The following is a 21,582-nucleotide window of genomic DNA, read 5'->3' as shown; positions in this document are numbered from 1 at the left end:
AAGAAAAATTGACACACACTAGGAAGGTGTTGGTGTTTCTTCTGTGGGTATGAATATGCAATGGCATGCCCATGGACATAAACATCGAAACTTTAATACTTATAGCAAGTCTAGTAAAAAGCCTTCAAGTGTTTGAGCTTTTTCAAGTAATTCCAATGAGGACAATACCTAAGCAACCTACATCAGTTAAAAAAATTGGTTTAACTCCCCTCTTTGAGTAGGGGCTTCTGCAGCTTCTTGGCTGAGTTGGTTATGAAAGGTTATCGAACTTTGTTGATCCTCATTAAAAAGTGAGCAGCATAGTGCGGCGTTATCGTTATTATCTCGGTTGTATTCTATATTTTTATAGCTGAAGTTAGAATGTTCCTCACATATACGAGATTTTCCCTCAAAAACGCATACCCATTTGCATAATCCTTAGCTTATTGCTTTTATGTTCCAATATTTCAAAACATTCTCAGTCCATTAATTCTAAATTTACCATCTCATTTTTCACATACCCAGTTCCCATTGCCGTTTGTAGGGCTACCAACACCAGCCTTTTGTCCTTTGGAATCGCCAATTGCGCGCCACCATAACACAGTAATGCCGCCATAAGAAACTTAAATTGGTCAATTTTGTGGTTCATCCAAGAAATAAAAAAATGCTCGTTTATAATTTTCTTATTAACCCAAAAAATGCGTTAATAATGCCATTATGTGTTAGAGGACAAACATAAAAAACAATCCCAAGAATCATATTTTTCGGACACGTAATTTTAACGAGGCTACTTTAATGTTAACGACAAATGTTGCAAGGACACATAAACTCGAAGCAAAAAGTGTGAACAAACTCCAAGGAGGTTTGATTCTAAGGAGATTATGGTCATGTTCCTTTTTTTTAATGGATGCCTAATAAAAAGTAACTCAATTTTATATTTGGCATTGGATTTACGTTGAGGTGTTACTTGGGAGAATTGGAGATTTTGTGTAATTTTGCTAGAAAAGCAATTTTTGTTTGCTTAAAGACCCTTTAAATATTCTTATACAAAATGGGGTGGTTGCAATTGAATGGCAATCCATAGCCATTTGATTCAAATGTTAAGCGAATAGCTTGAAAATGATTGATGTGGTGTGGTTAATATGACATTTGTGGACAATTTATTGGCTGTGAAGAAAGTATGTCTGTTATGTCTCTGTTGCTGTGATACCTTCAACTTTGAAAACGAATTTAAAACGTTATGGTTAGCAAAATAAAAAAGATGTAAAAAACTGGAACAATTTGTCGCCCTATCATTGCATTTGGCATTAGTAGTCTTTTGTTTTTATACCCTACACCACTACTGTGGTACAGGGTATTATAACTTAGAACATTTGTTTGTAACGCCCAAAAGGAAGAGAGATAGACCCATTGATAAGTATACCGATCCACTCAGAATCACTTTCTGATTCGATTTAGCTATGTCCGTCTGTCTGTCTGTCTGTCCGTCCGTCTGTCTGTCTGTCCGTCCGTCTGTCTGTCTGTCTGTCCGTCCGTCTGTCCATATTAATTGGTGTACAAACTACAGGTCGCAATTTTCATCCGATCGTCTTCAACTGTGGTAGAGGCATGTTTTTCGGCCTAAAAACGAAGCCTATATGTTCGTCTTATCTGCAGTAATAATGCAATAAAATGGTCATTTGTTAACCAATTCTCTCGAAATATGGCAGGAAGGATTTTCTTATGGTTCTCGACATTATTGTCGAATTTCATAGAAATCGGTTCAGATTTAGATATAGCTCTCATATATATATATATATATATATATCTATATATATATATATATATATATATATATATATATATATATAGCCCGATTTTCACTCCTAGAGCCATTGCAAGCGCACTTATTGACCAATCTTTCCAAAATTTTTTACAACACCTTCCTTGACGACTACCACAATATATGAGAAGTGTTCTTGAAATCGAATAGCTTGAATAGCTCTCATATATATCGCTCGATTTCACTACTACAGCCACTGCAGGAACATTTATTGACCAATCTTCCCAAAATATTGCAGCGCTTTTCTCGACGACTACCAGAGTTTGGTCAAAATCGGTTCAGATTTAGATATAGCTCCCATATATATATGTTCGCCCGATTTGCAGAAATGATGCAATAAAATGGTCATTAGTAAACCGAAATTTGACAGGAAGGATTTTTTTATGACTCTCGACATTATTGGCGAATTTCATAGAAATCGGTTCAGATTTAAATATAGCTCTCATATGTATATATAGCCCGATTTTCACTCCTAGAGCCATTGAAAGCGCATTTATTGGCAATCTTCCCAAAAATTTGTACAACGCCTTCCTCGACGGCTACGCCTTCCTGATTCTTGAAATTGGTTCAGATTAAAATGTAGCGCCCTCCAGCGCCTGAAAAAGTCAAACTGGGAGATCGGTTTATATGGCAGCCATATGATTTTACATACCGATTTAGACCATATTGGAAAAGAATTTTGCCCTCTAGAAGTCCAAGAAATCTAATCGCAAGATCGGTTTATATGGCGGCTATATTAAAATATAGACTGATTTAGAACATACTTAACACAATTGTTGGAAGTCAAAATAAAACACTTCGTGCAAAATTTCCGCCAAATCGGATAAGAATTGCGCCCTCTAGAGGCTCAAGAAGTCTATTCAGGAGATCGGTTTATATGGCGGCTATACCAGGTTATGAACTTATATAGACTATATTTGGCACAGTTGTTGAAAGTTATACCAGAACACTTCATGCTAAATTTCAGCCAAATCAGATAAGAATTGCGAATTCTAGAAGATCGAGAATTCAAGACCCAAGGTCGGTTAATATGGCAGCTATATCAGATTATGAACCGATTTAGACCATACCCGGTACAGTTGTCGCATGCGATACCAAAACACCATGTGCAAAATTTCAACAAAATCGAATAAGTATTGCGCCCCCTAGAAGCTCAAGAAGTCAAGACCCATTATGGGTTTATATGCCAGCTATAGCAAAACAAGGACAGATTTGGCTCATTTACAATCACAACTGACCTACACTAATAAGAAGTATTTGTGAAAAATTTCAAGAGCATAGCTTTTCTCCTTCGAAAGTTAGCTTGCTTTCGACAGACGGACGGACATGGCTAGATCGACTTAAAATGTCATGACGATCAAGAATATGTATTTTTATGGGGCCTTATACGCATATTTCGAGGTGTTACAAACGGAATGACGAAATTAGTATACCTCCCATCCTTTGGTGGATAGTATAACAAGTAAGACTGTGCTAAGTTCGGCCGGGCTGAATCTTATATACCCTCCACCATGGATCGCATTTGTCGAGTTCTATGCGTGGCACCTCTATTCAGTCAAACAAAGAATATTGAATAAGAACTGTTATGCTATTGGAGCTATATCAAGTTATACTCCCATTCGGACCATAAATGAATGCTGAACATTGTATTGTGTAAAATTTCAGTTCATTCGGATAATAATTGCCCCTTGTAGGGGCTCAAGAAGCAAAATCGGAAGATAGGTTGATATGGGAGCTGTATCAAGCTATCGATCGATTCAGACCATGTTAGACACGTATGTTGAAAGTCATGGGAGAAGCCGTTGTACAAAATTTCAACCAAATCGGATGAGAATTGTGCCCTCCAAAGGCTCAAGAAGTCAAGATCACTGATCGGTTAATATGGCAGCTATATCAGGTTCTATACCGATTTACGCTATACTTAGCACAGTTATTGTCATAGTTCCTTAGTTTCCTCAGATCTCCGTTTATATCCTCTTGTTCTTATTCTTTGGCCCACTTGTCTGACATGCCGGTTTGTAAGCCGATGTTATATCACTGTCCAGAACCCGAACCTGTTTATTGATATCCCTCTCACTCGACAACTCCAACCATCTATTCGATATCTTCTTAACGAACGATGACCTCCTCCCACTCTAAAGCTCATGGAGTAAGTGAAAGGTCCCTATTTCATCCATCTTTAATTTTATATACTTTTGACATCCTTCGTTACCATGCAATCAGTGGAGGCGTACTCCAAAATACTCCCACCTTCGACAAGGTTTACTTTACTGTACCGAGAAAAAAAAATATAAAGACAATTTTTATACTCTCCACCACAGGATGGGGGTACATTAATTTCGTCATTCTCGAAATATTCTTGATAGTCATGTCATTTTAATCGATCTAGCCATGTCCGTCCGTCTGTCTGTCTGTCCTTCCGTCTGTCTATCGAAAGCACACTAACTTTCGAAAGAGTAAAGCTAGCCGCTTGAAATTTTGCACAAATAATTTTTAATTAGTGTAGGTCAGTTGGGATAAATCGGTTCATGTTTTGATATAGCTTCCATATAAACCGATCTTATGTGCTGATCGCACAATTCTCGTCCGATTTGACCGAAATTTTGAACGTAGTGTTTTGGTTATCACTTCCAACAACTGTGATTAGTATGATTCAAATCAGTTCATAATTTGGTATATCTGTCATATAAACCGATCTGGGATCTTGACTTCTTGAGCCTCTAGAGGGCGCAATTCTCTTCCGATTTGGTTGAAATTTCTGTGCTAAGTATGAAGAAGAAGAAGAAGTCTAATCGGAAGATCGGTTTATAGGGGAGCTATATCAGATTATTGACCGATTTGAACCGTACTAGGCACCGTTGTTGGAAGTCATGACAGAACACTACATGCTAAATTTCAGTCAAATCGTCAAAAAATTACGGCTTGGTTTATATGGGAGCTAAATCAAGTTATAGACTGATTCGGACCGTACTTGACACAGTTGTTGGAAGTTATAACAGAACACTACATGCAAAATTTCAGCCAAATCGATCAAAAATTGCGGCTTCTAAGGGCTCAAAAAGTCTCAGTTGTTGAAAGTTATAACAGATCACAACATGCAAAATTTCAGCCAAATCGGCAAAAGTTGAGGCTTTCAGCAGCTCAAGAAGAGAAATCGGGAGGTCGGTCTGTATGGGAGCTATATCCAAATCTATACCGCTATGACCCTTGTGCCATCTCCAACAACCTACGTCAGTATTAAGTATCTGTGCAAAATTTCAACCGGCAACCTCTACACGTTTGACCGTATCGTGATTTCTGCAGACGGACATGGCTAAATCGACTCAGAACGTTGAGACGATCAAGAAAATATATACTTTATGGGGTCTTGGACGATTATTTCGAGGTGTTACAAACGGATTGACTAGATTAGTATACCCCCATCCTATGGTGGTGGGTATAATATGAGTAGTCAGATTGTTATTCTAAAACTGCAAACATTTTGCTATAACAGCAGAATTATTGCTGCGATACCAATTAAAGTAACTACAAACAGCTTGTGTTGCCATCTGTTGTCAGTGAAAAACGTTAATAGCATCTAAATATGCTACCAATATCTTTTTATAAGACTTTAGTGATCGCATTGGATTTTCTCATTTAGGGTTGTCAATATCACTACGAATGTTCTTAATACCCATGACTCTCAATCCAATAAGACTTTGGCCAGTTAGAAAAACCTTTGTAGTAAGAACAAATACCATTGCTGCCATCTTGCGTTAAATAGTTTGCCACAAACTATATCTAGAATTTAGTCGATAATGTGGTTCTATTCTCCTAAGAAATAATGCGGATAAAATATTAAGGCGTTGCATATTAAATTTAAGAGAAACTTCCTAAATCCTCATTCTCTTAAAGCGAAATGGAACTGAAGACCAAAACCATATAACCAAGGGGGTTGAAATAAAAACAAAACCCATAAACTCAACACAACACAAAATCAACCACCAACGAAAACTAAACAATTGACCAGAGTTACCAAGTAACTATCAAAATAGTGGAGTGGCTTGGGTTGTGGTTGCTCAAATACAGCAACGAATGCGCGCACTGCCTTAATGAGCACGTCTAAACAGCATGGAAGTCACCATCAAAATGCAAAATGGTTGTGAATACTGTTCGGACATCATCGTGCTCAACTGCAAAACAAACCCACATACATACAAACACCCACAAAACCAAAACGAAATTTTGCTATACTAGAAAAATAATGGCAGCATCCTGGTTCTATTTGTTCCTTGGAACCAAGGGGAGATGATGGGGAGGCGTTAGAAATGCGCATGACGGCAATGCGGTTACATGCAGTTTTGTTTGCAACTGCAATCGGCCATCCATCCAACCATACTGCTATCCAGTCCTGTTGGGATATACAAGCTTGGCCGCCACCTCAGGACGAACTGATGATGAAAAAACTCTAACTATGCTATGATGTGGTTGTTGTTGTTGTCATCCTAGGAGCTGGCGTTTCTTTTTTATGTGAGATTTGTAAAATTTTGTTGGTATAAAAACCTCGGAGATATATGTATCACCATAAATATACATAGGTATGTATATGGCAATGTATGTACGTATGTCGCAACCAACTAGTACGAGTATATAGTATATTAGATGCATTCAGAAATGCAAAAATGCAGTTTCTATATGTTATGCATACAGCATCACTTCCATTACACATACAACACATGGATGCATATGCATGTAAGGCCAATAGATACCAAAATATGAGAGATTGCTTAAAAATTACACCAGTTTTGATATCGAATGAGGATTAATGATGGCTTACGAGCCAGGTAGGGAGTTTAGAAACCAAAGTCTCACTTGTACTAATCTGTATGTCCTACGATTCTGAAGCATAGGTATAAGTGAAAGAAGACGAGTTAGTACTTGGTGTGTTCGAGAGAAAATTTTTTCGTAAAATTTCATGAGCCCGGTAGTCTTTAAACTTTGTCGGCCGTATTCATGCAACTTAACGAAGACTTAAACAAGTAAAAGCGTGCCCCCCACCATGAATCTTATATACCCCCACCATAAGGCCGAATCTTATATACCCCCCACCATGGATGGCATTTGTCGAGTTCTTTTCCCGGCATCTCTTCTTAGGCAAAAAAAAAAAAGGATAAAGGAAAAGATTTACTCTGCTATTAAAGCGATATCAAGATATGACCCGGTTCGGACCACAATTAAATTATATGTTGGAGACCTGTGTAAAATGTCAACCAATTCGAATTGCGCCCTTTGGGGGCTCAAGAAGTAAAATAGGGAGATCGATATATTAGGTTACCCAAAAAGTAATTGCGGATTTTTCATATAGTCGGCGTTGAAAAATTTTTTCACAGCATGTGACTCTGTAATTGCAATTTTTCTTTTGTCAGTTATCAGCTGTTACTTTTAGCTTGCTTTAGCAAAAAAGTGTAAAAAAGTATATTTGATTAAAGTTCATTCTAAGTTTTATTAAAAATGCATTTACTTTCTTTTAAAAAATCCGCAACTACTTTTTGGACAACCCAATATATGGGAGCTGTATCAGGCTATACACCGATTCAGACCATCATAAACACGTATGTTGATGTTCATAAGAGGATCCGTCGTACAAAATTTTAGGCAAATCGGATAATAATTGCGACCTCTAGAGACTCAAGAAGTCAAGATCCCAGATCGGTTTATATATCAGGTTATGACCCGATTTGAACCTTATTTTGGCACAGTTGTTGAAAGTCATAATAAACCAGTAAAGAAAGGCAAGAGTATATAAACACAAAAGGGGGCTACATCAAATTCTAAAACAAATTTGATGTCGCGGAAACCGTTGTACAATATTTTGGGAATATTGGTCAATAAATGCGCTTGCAGTGCGTCTATCTGAACCGATTTCTATGAAATTCACCAGTAATATTGAGAGTCATTAGAAAATCCTTCCTACCAAATTTCGAGAGAATTGGTAGACAAATAACCATTTTATTGCTGTATTACTGCAAATCGGACAAACATATATATGAGAGCTATATCCAAATTTTAACCGATCTCTATAAAATTCACCAGCAATATCGAGAGCCATAAGAAAATCCTTTCTGTCGAATTTCGAGAGAATCGGTTAACAAATGACGATTTTACTGCTGTATTACTGGAAATCGGACGAACATATATATGGGAACTATATCCAAATCTGAACCGATTTTTATGAAATTCCATTGAAACATATTGAGAGTCATAAGAAAATCCTTTCTAACAAATTTCGAGAGAATCGGTTAATAAATGATCATTTTATTGCATTAATACGGCAATCGGACCAACATATATATGGAAGCTATATCCAAATCTGAACCGATTTTTTCCAATTTCAATAGGCTTCGTCTCTAGGCCGAAAAACATGCCCATGCCAAATTTGAAGGCGATCGGATGAAAATTTAACACAAATTAACATGGACAGACGGTCGGACTGACAGACAGACGGACATAGCTAAATCGAATCAGAAAATGATTCTGAGTCGATCGGTATACTTATCAGTAGGTCTATCTCTCTTTCTTTTATGTGTTACAAACTAATTCACTAAGTTATAATACCCTGAACCATAGTAGTGGTGTAGGGTATAAATACGTCATGCAAAATTCCAGCTAAATCGGATATGCGGATATCGAAAATGCGCCCTCTAGAAGTCCAAGAAGTCAAGTCCAGTTTATATGACAGCTATATCAGGTTATGGATCGATTTGAACCATACTTGGCACAGGTGTTGGATATCATAACAAAATAATTCGTGCAAAATTTCAATCGGATAAGAATTGCGCCCTCTAGAGGCTCAAGAAATCAAGGCCCACGATCGATTTATATGGTAGTTATATCAGGTTATTGACCGATTTAAACCTAATTTACCACAGTTGTTGGAAGTCGTAGCAAAACACGTCGTGGAAAATTTCATTCCAATCGGATAAGAATTGCGCCTTCTTCAGGCTCAAGAAATCAAGATCCAAAATCGGTTTATGAGACAGCTATATCAGGTTATGATCTGATTTGAACCATACTTTGCACAGTTGTCGGATATCATAACAAAATACGACGAGCAAAATTTCATTCAAATCGGATAAGAATTGCGCCCTCTAGTGGCTGAAGAAGTCAAGATTCAAGATATATATGGCAGTTATAGCAGGTTATTGACCGATTTGAACCTAATTTACCACAGTTGTTGGAAGTCATAGCAAAACACGCCGTGCAAGATTTCATTCCAACCCTCTAGAGGCTCAAGAAGTCAAGACCCAAGATCGGTTTATATGGCAGTTATATCAAAACAAGGACCGATATGGCCCATTTACAATCCCAACTGACCTACACGAATAAGAAGCATTTGTGCGAAATTTCAAGCGGCTAGCTTTACTCCTTCAAAAGTTAGCGTGCTTTCTACAGACAGACGGACGGACGGACATGGCTAGATCTACATAAAATATCACGACGGGTCTCAGACGAATATTTCGAGTAGTTACAAACAGAATGACAATATTAGTATATCCCATCCTATGGTGGAGGGTATAACTAGGTTTATTTGACAGTTCTATAAAGGAAATCTGTCATAAATAAACCTATTCGGCATTAAGTTTTGTTTATAACGGCGTCTGTTGTTTCGTTTATATATGAGCCTTTTTTCAATTGAAGTATGAACTTTCTCATATGCCTGCACATATGAAATTGCATCGTCTGTTTAACAATATCCCTATGCAACCATGCAGTATGTATGCATATACATTACATCTCTATTCCTAGGTTCCTACCCGCACCAACAGGCAAGAGTTTAGAATCGATTCATATACATACATGGATGGATGTCTGTGACTTTTTCCCCAGATACATATTGAAATATTAAATAAAAACAACACACACACACTCTCACATACATACATACACATTGTCATATCCTTTTGACATGGTGTTATTAGATCCTTTTTCCCATCAATTGGTGCCCATGGTTGTTGCTAATGGTGTATGCTGTGCTGTGTGATGGTGTTGACTGAACTTTTATCTGCCCTTAGAAATTGCATTCTGCATTTGATAGACTGGCTGGCTTTCAATTCAATATAGGGAATGTCAAATGAATCATTAATCATAAATTCAAAGATTATTTATGCATTTAATACCAGGCTCTCAAAAACTCCACTTTAATAACAATGATGACGACATGGACCACCACATCGGTGATAATGTAGGTGTGCTGATGGCAACATCGATAATTTTCCAATTTCAAAGCGCTTTGATGAAAGCTTTGCAAGTGTAATGATTTCTAGTTGTTGATGTTGTTATTGTCAATAGTAAATGTTAGCTTGAAATTGTTATTGTATGCCATTGTAATATGAACATTGTGGCCGATTGTGTTGGTATATTTTATTATTATTAATTTTTTAAACGGATAATTCAGAGGGTGTCAGTTATTGTCTGCCACATGGTAAATAATTTTGTTTGAATTTGACCATACTCGTTGTGAAAGGTAATCAAAACCTTCATTAAAAGCAAATAGTTATTTTAAAACACCATCGCCATGCCACAAAAATCTAATAATAAATCTTTGATTGATGATCAAGTAGTTGATACTCAGCTTTATTGCTATATATAATGTCTAATTGCATAATTTGAATAATTCGTATAATAAATTACCCATTGTAAGCCACTGTGGCGCAGAGAATAGCATATCCGGCTATGCCGTAGAACGCCTGTGTTCAAATCCCAGGGTGACAATCAGAACATTTGTTTACTAGAGATTTGTGAGATATCCTGCCATGTTAAAACTTTCATACCAAGTGGTGCCTCTAGGCGGTACGCCGTTCGGACTGGGCATAAAAAAGGAGGCCCATTTTTATGCCGAGTCCGGTATATAACTGACTGCAGTCTGGTAAGGCAATGATAAGGCCTTACCGGACTGCAGTGATTGATATGAGAGAAGTATGCCCTGTTCCTAAATGGAATGTTTAGGGGAAATTAAGTAATCATCCTTTTGATTCGATTTAGCATTTAGTATATTAAAGCTGCACTCTTTATTGCTTTAATAACTTTGTTTAAATTGTATAGTGTATAGGTGAATGTGAACATTCGCAAGTTATTGGGCTTTTTAAAGCGATCTGGATGGTTCAACGGTAGGAACTAGAAGGAATCTTCCTTCTTCTGTTCCTGTGGCATCATAATGGACGAAAACGTCAAAGTTTGTCAGATGGCAGACGGCCACTTAAACCTAACCATAGTTGATTGCAATTTAGCAGATTATCAGCGTTGGATCTTAGAAAAAACAAGTAAGAGCGTTCCAAGTTCGGCCGGGCTGGATCTTATATACCCTCCACCATGGATCGCATTTGTCGAGTTCTATGCGCGGTATCTCTTTTATGGTAAACAAAGAATATTGAATAAGAACTGTTATGCTATTGGAGCTATATCAGGTTATAGTCCGATTCGGACCATAAATGAATGCTGAACATTGTAAAAGTCATTGTGTAATATTTCAGTTCATTCGGATAAGAATTGCGCCTTGTAGGGGCTCAAGAAGCAAAATCAGGAGAAAGATTTATAATGGTAGATAGGTTTATAGGAGATAGATTTATATCAAGCTATTGATCAATTCAGACCATATTGAACACGTATGTTGATGGTCATGATTGAAGCCGTTGTACAAAATTTCTGCCAAATCGGATGACAATTTCGCCCTCTAGAGGTTCAAGAAGTCAAGATCCCAGATCGGTTTATATTTGATATATACCCATCACCATTGCAAAAGGGTATACTAATCTAGTCATTCCGTTCGTAACACCTCGAAATATTTGTCTAAGATCCCATAAAGTATATATATTTTTGATCGTTATGTCATTTTAAGTCGATCTAGCCATGTCCGTTCGTCTGTCTGTCGAAAGCACGCTAACTTTCGAAGGAGTAAAGCGAAACGAAATGACGAAATTAGTATAGCCCCCATCATATGGTGAAGGGTATAAAAATATTATCCACCAATATCTGTAAATCAAGTTTGTTAGTCTTTGGCTCGAATCTTTAGAATTTGGGCAAAATTTTTTCAGTGCATGTAAAATATAAACTTATAATACATGTAGAGGGTGTGGATGCTGTCCGATTCAAGTTTAAGCTCAATGATAAGGGGCCTCCTTTTTATAGCCGAGTCCGAACGGAGTGCCGCAAAGCGACACCTCTTCTTGAGGAGAAGTTTTCTATATGACAAAATACCTCACAAATGTGGCGAGCATGAGGAGGAAATAACCACCGTTGAAATTTTTTTTCTGATGTTCTCGCCAGGATTCAGGGTCAAAGGCGGACATGTTACCCTCCGCGCTACGGTTTTTTCCAAGTTCCTAAGTACCGGTATCTACTTCCCGCGAAAGATGGACATGGACGTGGAAAATGCTCTGACATCTCATCATCTTCCCTACATGCCCCGCACATGAATAAGTGAGCTTCTAGTCCATGTGTCCCGTTATGATACCAAAAGCTATACTGACCTCCTTATTGCTTCCTTTCAGTATTAGCCTCGTCCTCTTACGATCCGGATCCCCCCATAGGATTTTGGCCTTCCTACCGACAATTTCGCTGTTCAACAGTGTTACAGCGCAGAAGATCGAGGTGGTTGGCACTCTATTCTACGTTCGGCTATTGGAACAAATATTCTTTTAAAGCCAATTAAAGTATGTAAAGCTAGAAGCTTTAAACTGTGCACAAATTCTTCCTATTGGAGTAGCTCAATTGAAATGGGCCATGCAGGTCCATATCTTGATATATCTGGCATAAAACTGATCTCGGATCTTTACTTCTTGAATTTCTAGAGCGCGCAATTATTTGTCTGAAATTGTATTTTTTATGACTTTTATATATTTGAAGTCAAAGATAGTCTCAAATGCGATCTATGGTGCAGGGGATTTAAGATTCGGTCTGGCCGAACTTAACTCACTTTTACTAGGAGGCTAGGATGTCGGACCACCGTGGCGCATAGGTTAGCATGACCGCTTATGATGCCGAACGCCTGGGTTCAAATCACGGCATGAAAATCAGCAAAATTTTCAGCTATGGTTATCCCATTACAAATCAGTGAAGAAAAAATAAATCGCACTTAATAAATACTTTAAAATAAGAACTGTACTTAAATATGGTTCCCAAAATCAAAACTGCACCACAACTTTTTTAAATAATTTATTTTTTAATATTTATGACAATTTTTTTTTTCCATTCAACTACCTATTTTCGTAGCCAATAGCTGAGTCTGCCAAAAGCAGTTTATCTAAAAACAATAAAGAACACAATAGGATATGTAGTCACATATTAAACCTCTACAGACCTCAAAAGAAGCCAGAAGCAAAGTCATTTTGTTCTTCCACACCGTTTGCCAGGATAATAATAAAAATCTCATTCAAGTAAGCAAGTGAAGGAAATGGGAGACTACAAAACCTACAACTCTTTCTTGTCGCAAGTAAATAGTTTCTAGACAGACCACAGACTAGAAGGCCTCTTCATGGTCTTCTTACTCCTCATCCACACATGAAAGACAAAAAGCGGCTTGCCAAACAAACAAGGACAAGAAAACAAATTGAAGATGAAGTAAAACTACTGAGTGTTGCTTGCATCCGTATGTGTTAACGGTTTGTTGTAGTGTTAGAAAAACTGGAATTCAATTAAAAAAGAAAAGTTTCAACACAGTTTATTGTGTCGAAATTGAAAACCTCATGAAAAAGGAAAACCAAACGAAACAAAACAAAAAAAAAAATCAACCTGGGGGGCTTGAAAGTCATGTAAAAAAAAAACGTAAGGACCACAAGCAACATAGAAAGTGGCATGATAAAAAGAGGATGATGATAGAAAGCAACAGCATGCAAATGAAAAGGACATTTAAGGTTTTAGTGGTAGTAAATCTAAAATATGGGGAAAGAATATTGAAACTGTGGTTAAGTACCCTACATTAAAAATTAGTCATATTGATAATAGGAATTGCGGGGTCCCCGCACCCCACTAAAGACACACGCCGTTAAGGATAGAATGAGACTCAAATGAAGGATCTTTGAGAGTAATGGGAACAGTACGAAATGTACAAGATAAACCAGTACTCCAGAAGAACTACGGCTTTACTCACAAAACTTAATGAAGATTAAAACCAGTAATGAAAGGCACAAGTCGGGCGATGTCGATTGGATAATACCCTACACCTACGCTAAGGGTTTCTTTATATATTTGGAACTATCATTGGTATCTTGAGCATTATTTAGCATAACTTATCCACCTTAGGATTGGGTGGATAAGTTATGCTAAATAACGCTCAAGATACCAAAGATAGTTCCAAATATATATAGAAACCCTTAATCCACTCGATTGCCCTTCTTTCCATTAAGCATTTTGTACATTAACAGATTCCTTAAACATTGTAGTGGTTTCCAAAGTCTTTCTTACCATTTTTCTTTCTTTTTTTACCCACTGTGTTTCAATACAGTTCATATAAATCCTATCAAGCTTTCAGAATACAAAAATCCTTAAAAAAAACCATACCCCTCCACCCCTTATCCTAAAAGACAAGACAAATATCTCCAGACAACATAAAATCCCAACTTAGAGTTTACCATAAGCAAAGAGAAGAAAAAAACATAGACGCACGCATACAAATAAACAATGACAACACCATAAATACTCAATCACCTATTGTCCTTGCCTCTGGAGACTCCAGACACAAACGACCAAAGGATAATTTCGAGAAAAAAAGCCACTTAGCTATCATCTGCAAACAACTCGTTTCCAGTTTCTCTAGTCCACATTGAAATAGTCGTTCAATTTCACATGCTCGAATTCTTGTTTCCCAATCTAGGCATAGCATAGTGAAAGATAGATGACGAAGGAAGAAACCCCCCTAAAAAAAAAAAAAAAAAAAACAAAGTTGGCCAGACTAGATCTCCTTAAAGAAAGACAAAAGGGATGAATACATGAATGTTTGTCTAACTGGTGTCTATCCGGTTTTTAAGGACTATTATTTTTTGAGATACCAGTTTTTTGTCTTTTGCTGCATGCTCAGCAATATTTGTTCCCGTTTGCATTGATATCCTGACTGAGTAGTCTCTACGTGTTTATAGCCTTTTTCCAATATTTGTGTGTTTTTTGGAATTGTTTTTATCCTTAGAGAGGCTTTTTTAATTAGGGTCCCATTTGAGTATAATTGGTGTTAACCGCTGTTGACGTTTGACACGTGCCTGAATTGAGGAGCTGCCAAGGGTTGCATAGCAAAGGTGATTAAATATTCCACTACGGGTTAAGGGTAATAATTTGTGTAATTTTAAGGATATCTAAACTGGGAGAGAAAAATATTCTGAAGGGGAAACAAATGGTTGGAGTAAGATGGAAAAAATCAAGATTATCCTATGAATGAGTTAGAGTGAAAATATTATCCATTAATAGAATTATTTGGATTACATGAATGTATAAGTCATGCGTGTTTATGCATAAATATGCGCGAAAAATACAGGAAAAAGTAGAAACAAGTAAAAGCTTGCTAAGTTCGGCGGGGCCGAATCTTATATACCCTTTACCATGGATCGCATTTGTCAAGTTTTTTTGCCCGATATCTCTTTAGAGGCAAGCAAAGGATAATGGATAAGAATTGCTATGCTATTGGAGCTATAGCAAGTTAAAAACCGATTTGGACAATAAAGTCATTGTACAAAATTTCAGCAAAATCGGGTTGAATTACGCCCTCTATAGGTTCAAGAAGTATAATCGGGAGATCAGTTTATATGGGAGCTATATTAGGTTATGAACCGATAGACCATACTTGTCACAGTTGTTGGAAGTCATAATAAAAGATTTCATGCAAAATTTCAGCCAAATTGGGCAATAATGGCGCCCTTTAGCGGCTCAAACCAAACCTTACACCAAAGTAGCAACAAACCATAACCGCTGGTTGGAACCGAATCAAAGGCATCTGCACTGACAACTTGGAGGCCACCGTGGTGCAGAGGTTAGCATGTCCGCTTATGACGTTGACCGCATGGGTTTAAATCCGGACGAGACAATCAGAAAAAAAGTTTCAGCGGTAGTTTTGCTCACCTTATGCTGTCAAAATTTGTAAGGTACTAAAAATCCGATATATATCAGGTCATACACCGCCTAGACCATACTTGGCAAAGTTGTTGGAAGTTAACACAAAACACTTTATGCAAAATTTTAGTTAAATCAAATAATAATTGCGCCATCTAGCGGCTCAAGAAGTCAAGATCCGATATCGGTTTATATGACAGCTATATCAGGTTATGAACCGATTTTAACCGTAATTTGTGCAGTTATTAAAAGTCACAACAGAACACCTCGTGCAAAATTTCAGCCAAATCGGATGAGAAATGTGCTCTCTAGAGACTCAAGAAGTCAAGATCTAAAATCGGTTTGTATGGAAGCTATATCAAAACATGGACCGACATGGCCCATTTATAATCCCATCTGACCTACAATAATAAAAAGTAAAATTTCAAGCGCCTAGCTTTAATCTTTCGAAAGTTAGCGTGCTTTCGACAGACAGACGGACGGACATGGCTAGGTCGACTTAAAATGTCTTGACTGCAGTGCTACACCTCTTTGTGGAGAAGTTTTTCCATGGCCGCCATGCCAAATGGAACAGTACCTCATAAATGTTGCCAGCATTAGGGGGTGATAACCACCGCCGAAAATTTTTTCTGACATACTCGGATTCGAACCCAGGCGTTTGGCATTACAGGCGGACATGCAAACCTTTGGGTTCCTTTAGAAAGTACTACATCCAGATTTGGACGTAGTGTACGCTCGGATTATCGTTTATCGATTGCCAAAAAATTTAATATTTTGCTTTTTGGAATCAAAAGGAAAAAATGTATCATAAGAGTTTCCATTTTAGCAAAAAAAAAAAACTGTGTGGGACAGTCTAATGTGCACCCCCAACTAGTAACCTTGCGAATCCACCCATAATTGTCAGCGTGGAGTATTTTTTATTGTGCCATCTGTCGGCAAACATTAGTTCGTCTTCTGTATACCTTAAATATGTATTCCTTTAATGTGCAGCAGCCCAAGTCAGTGTTGGGCATAAGCCTGCAGTCTATACAGGGACTCCATATATCGTACCAGGCATTTTAAGCTGAACTCAAACCTAGACCATTATGTCCTCATAAATCCTCAGTTTTTGGAGAGGAAGATCCCTTCCAAGAATTTCAATTGCTATCTTCTAGTTCGGATGTCTCAAAGATATGCCGAAATAAGGTTTGCAAGCGATGCTTAATATGCCACCTTATAAGTGATATATTTAAACCTCTGCCGCAAAGGTGTTATGGTGATGAACGATGGGGTTCGAATCGAAACATCAAAAAACCAGTAAGGACGGACTGCTGTAGAGACCTTAGCCATGATCTGGGATTCCGACTTAGGGCAACTCTTAAGATCTTCTCAAATTTCCTAATAAAACTCAACCTATCCATACCTGTAAATTGCAAATTTTGCCCATGAACATTCCACTAAGGAACATGGGCAAACTTCCCACATATCAATGAGTGCAGTCCGATTTAAGTTAAAGCACAATGATAAAGGGCCTCCTTTTTAGTAGTAGTAGTAGTAGGACTTCTTTATTCGAATAAAATCTTTGATTCATAGCAGATATGTTACTTAAAATTAATTTTCTAAATATGTACATTTATTCTTAGAAAGAAGTAATATTTATTAGCGACTATGTGTATAACGTCTGTCGCATAAACTTTAAATTTTAATTAATGATATTCATTTAATAAAAGTTGCCGATAATTATAAGCCATTCGTAAATAAGTTGTTAGCTTATCCCAATTTCCCACTTCAATTCCGTCTAGTATATGGAGTACTTCTACGAAGCTCAATGATGCTTTACTAAAGGCGGCCAATCTAAATTCTCTTAGAACCGGACAAATTCCAAGGAAATGGTCCAAAGTTTCTGTTTCTCTTAGGTTGCAAAGCTTACACATTTTTTCCGACTCATTCTCTTCAAAGTTATTGTAACCCAGGGATATCATTCCACTGCGAGCTTTAAATATCCAAGTAATATTTTCTGATGTGTATCGCTCATTAAGATAGAGATAGGCTTTGTTCGGGTCCAGGTATTTATATATTCTTTGTTGGCTTTCCGTTTTTCTGTGAATCCTATTTTGATAGAGGTTCAGTTTTAAGCTGTTTATAAGTTTCTTGGTAAAGTCATACCATAGGCTTGATGAAGGAAATGCTTCAGGCCATTGAATATCCATACTTGCAGCTAAGGATTTCAGTTCTTTTACCCAGAAGACATTTCTGCGTAATGCAATATTGGATAGCTGGTTTGGCAATCTAGCGCCCGAATGCTGAAACAGAGTTTTTCCTATATATTTTAAGTGCAGTCCCAGGGTATATATATGTGTATCCTCTACCTCCGTTTCTAGCATGAGTACGTAGTTTGGAGTACAAACTGGTAGTTTTAAAATCCTTTTTAAGAAATAACGTTGCAAGGAGTCAACTTCTTCGAAATGACAGAACCCCCAAACTTGGGCAGCGTAGGTTTGAATGGATCTGCAAACCGCTAAAAACAATTTCCATTTTGCGTTCATATTTATGTCTGTTCTGCCTACAAAGTTTTTCCATGTTGCGTTTATTGCAATTTTTGCTTGGTTGTTCCGATTTTGGATATGTTTAGTAAATGTCATCTTTGGTGTGAATATTACCCCTAAATATTTATATTCATTTGTAATTTTAATTACGTTTCCATTAAATTTCCATTTTTCGTGTTTGGCTAGTCTGCCTCCATTCCTGAAAACCATAATTTCCGATTTTGATAGGTTCACTTCCAGGTTCCAGGTATTACAGTATATTTCTAGGTTGTGTATCATATTCTGTAATACATGGACGTCGTCTGCTAGCAACACAATGTCATCAGCGTATAGTAGGAGCCGTAGGTTCAAATTTTCGACAAAAATTCCGCCTTCAAGGTATTCATACAGGTCATTGATATAAAGAGAGAATAGTAATGGTGACAGTAAGCATCCTTGTTTCACTCCTTTAGTAGTATCAAAGTATTCAGATAATTCATAACCGTCCCAAGCTGCCGATTGCGTTTTATTATAGATTGATTCTATCATAGATACCATTTTGTGGGACACACCCAACTGAAAGAGTTTGTAGATTAGTGCTTGCCTGGATATATTGTCAAACGCCGCTTTAAAATCTACGAAGAAGGCATAAACTTTTCTTTTTTCCCCCTGCTTTAGACTAATGACAGTTGAAAGGTTATATATGTTGTCAACCGTTGAATATTTCTTACGGAATCCTGCTTGAAACTCAGTCAGAATCCCATATTTTTCAACCCAATTATACAAGCGTTCGTTCAGAACTCCCATAAATATTTTGGCTACACAGTTCATAAAGGATATGCCTCTATAATTTGACGGATCATTGCTATCTCCTTTTTTATATATTGGATAAATGATCGTTTTTGTAAATGTTGGATCAGCTGTTCCGTCTGTGTATATTTTATTATATATTCTAAGCAGTTGTTTGTGCAGCTGTTCCGTACCATTAACGAAGAATTCATACGGCACTCTGTCTTCGCCAGGAGCCTTATTAATCTTCACATTTTGTAGTATCTTTTTCAACTCTGACATCATTATTGGTCCATCTAAATCCAAGTCTTCCGTAAATGTTGGTGCGTAATATATAACGGCATTTTTTTGTACTGAATTTAATAAATTTTCAAAATAGCGTTTGAAAATATTTGATGTAAGGGCAGATCCTGCTTGATTATAGTGGCAACGTATTTCCCTGGCGACTTTCCACCAATCTTTTGAGTTTGTAACATAATTTAATCTACTTGCCATTTCATTATAATAATCGGCTCTACTGTTATTGCATACTATCTTGTAATGATTTTGCGCTGACAGATATCTTTTTCGGTCTTCTGAATCTTTTGTTTTTCTGTACACGTTTAATAATTGAAAGCTTTTTATTCTTGCCTTGTTGCAATTGTTATTATACCACTTACATTTCGGCTCAAATGAGTATAATTCAGTCGATGGCACAGAAGATAGTTGGATTAATTTACAGACATCGGTTAGACCTATTTCTTCGTTTGTGGATAAGCTACAATCAAAATTTTCATTTAGAGAACTTTGGTATTGAATTTTTCTACTATCTTTCCAAATTAGTTTTGGTAGCAAGTTCATCTTTTTTGCCTTTTCCATTTGCATATTCAGTTTTAGGTTTATAGGAAAATGATCGGACCACACCTTATCATCGACAACAAATTCATTAACAATATCCAACGTTTCTTTAGATACAGCACATATATCGTTTACCGATTCCCCCATTGTGCTAACATATGTGCATTTTCCGTCCTCGTCGCCTTTGGTTACACCATTTAATACGAATATATTGTAATCGTTGCAGAATTGTATAAATTGTTTACCTTTTTGATTTATAATCTTATCTTTCGATTTTCTGACTTCATAACCGGCATAAAAGTTTTCAGTGTAAAATTCTCCTATATCCTGCCGCAGCTCTCCAATTCTAACATTTAGATCTCCCATTATTACAGCATTTGGTACTTCAACATCTTGAAATATCTGTTTTAACCGCCTAAAATCAATATCCCAGCTAACCGGTCTTAAATATTGGGGAATTATAGTAATGGTATTGTGCTTGTTGAACAATTTAATAGTGAGATCTTCGTTCTCATTGACTTCATGCGATATTCCAAAATCTTTTAGATTTTTACTTATACCAAGTATGCTTCCTCCAATAGCTCTACCAAATCTGTGTATTCGTATAGCAGGTTTGAAAAACAAATGAAATCCATTGAAGTAAGACCTTGCCCTTTCTGTTTTTTCTTTTTCTAGATGAGTTTCTTGTAATAAAAATATTTCGAACTGCTTAATGTATTGGAAAAATGTAGGGAATAAATATTTATTTTCAATCCCATTTATATTATATGCCACAATTGATAAGGTTTTAGAATTTTCTTCCGTAGTGGGTACTTTTAGTTTTTTGAAAATAAATTTTGACTTAGTTGATTAAAGTTGATGTTAATTGATTTGATATTTTCTCCATATAGTTTAACTAGCTCCTCTTCTCCATTTGAATTACCACATATAAGCTTATTTTCGTTATTCCATTTGAACCAAATATTATTTATTTTGAGTTTATCATCTCTTACTAAAATCTTATATTGCTTGCTAACTGCTAATATTTGTTTCCTTAGTCCCAGGAATGCTTTCTTTTGTTGCTGTCTTTTTGGTATCAAGTCTCGTTCAACTGATATGTTTGTGCCAGCCAAATTTTTAGTGTTGCGAAAAACTTCATCTATAGCTTGTGGGGTACCTAGTTCCACTAGCACTGCCATTTTTCCATTACGTTCAAAAACTTTACGCACATTTGATATATCCGCTGTTATCTTTAATGTTTCCCTGAAAAGTTTTCTAACTTCATCCATAGGTTTGGTAGCAGAAATTAATCCTTTTATAAATATTTTATTGGACCTTATTTGATTTTGTAACCATGTGATGTCTTTTTTTTGTTCTGCATTTTCCTTTTTTACCTTATTAAGCTCCTCCCGCAGGTTTTGATTCTCCGCTTTTAATGAATTTATTTCTGATCCTATAGAAGTGATTTCTTGTTTTATATCTTCCAAATCAGATTTTGTTGGGAGCATTTTAAGCTTGTCATCTAAATTATTATTAATAGTATCTTTGATCAGATCAATTAATTCACTTGACTCCATATTTGGTTTGGCTGTTTGTAAGTTT

General features: G+C 36.7%; 1 protein-coding gene across 1 annotated transcript; it reads right to left on the bottom strand.

Annotated features, from left to right (window-relative positions):
• Positions 1-17,406: 17,406 nt before the first annotated feature.
• On the bottom strand, positions 17,407-19,034 carry LOC131995252 (uncharacterized). Its single transcript, XM_059363616.1, has 2 exons — positions 18,017-19,034; positions 17,407-17,959 (listed from the first exon to the last, which is right to left on the bottom strand). The coding sequence occupies exons 1-2, from the start codon at positions 18,931-18,933 to the stop codon at positions 17,557-17,559; spliced, it is 1,320 nt and encodes a 439-aa protein (XP_059219599.1). The 5' UTR covers positions 18,934-19,034; the 3' UTR covers positions 17,407-17,556.
• Positions 19,035-21,582: the final 2,548 nt, after the last annotated feature.

Source organism: Stomoxys calcitrans, chromosome 2 (assembly GCF_963082655.1).
Source record: "Stomoxys calcitrans chromosome 2, idStoCalc2.1, whole genome shotgun sequence".
Lineage (NCBI taxonomy): Eukaryota > Metazoa > Arthropoda > Insecta > Diptera > Muscidae > Stomoxys > Stomoxys calcitrans.
This window is presented reverse-complemented; position numbering and strand designations above follow the sequence as displayed.

What these genes read in the sequence shown, in the direction of transcription:
- LOC131995252 (XM_059363616.1), bottom strand. Translation starts at nt 18,933, where the DNA reads ATGGTATCTATGATAGAATCAATCTATAATAAAACGCAATCGGCAGCT. An exon ending in TTTCCTTCATCAAGCCTATG is followed by an intron (nt 17,960 to 18,016) that starts GTATGACTTTAC and finishes CTATCAAAATAG; the next exon opens with GATTCACAGAAAAACGGAAA.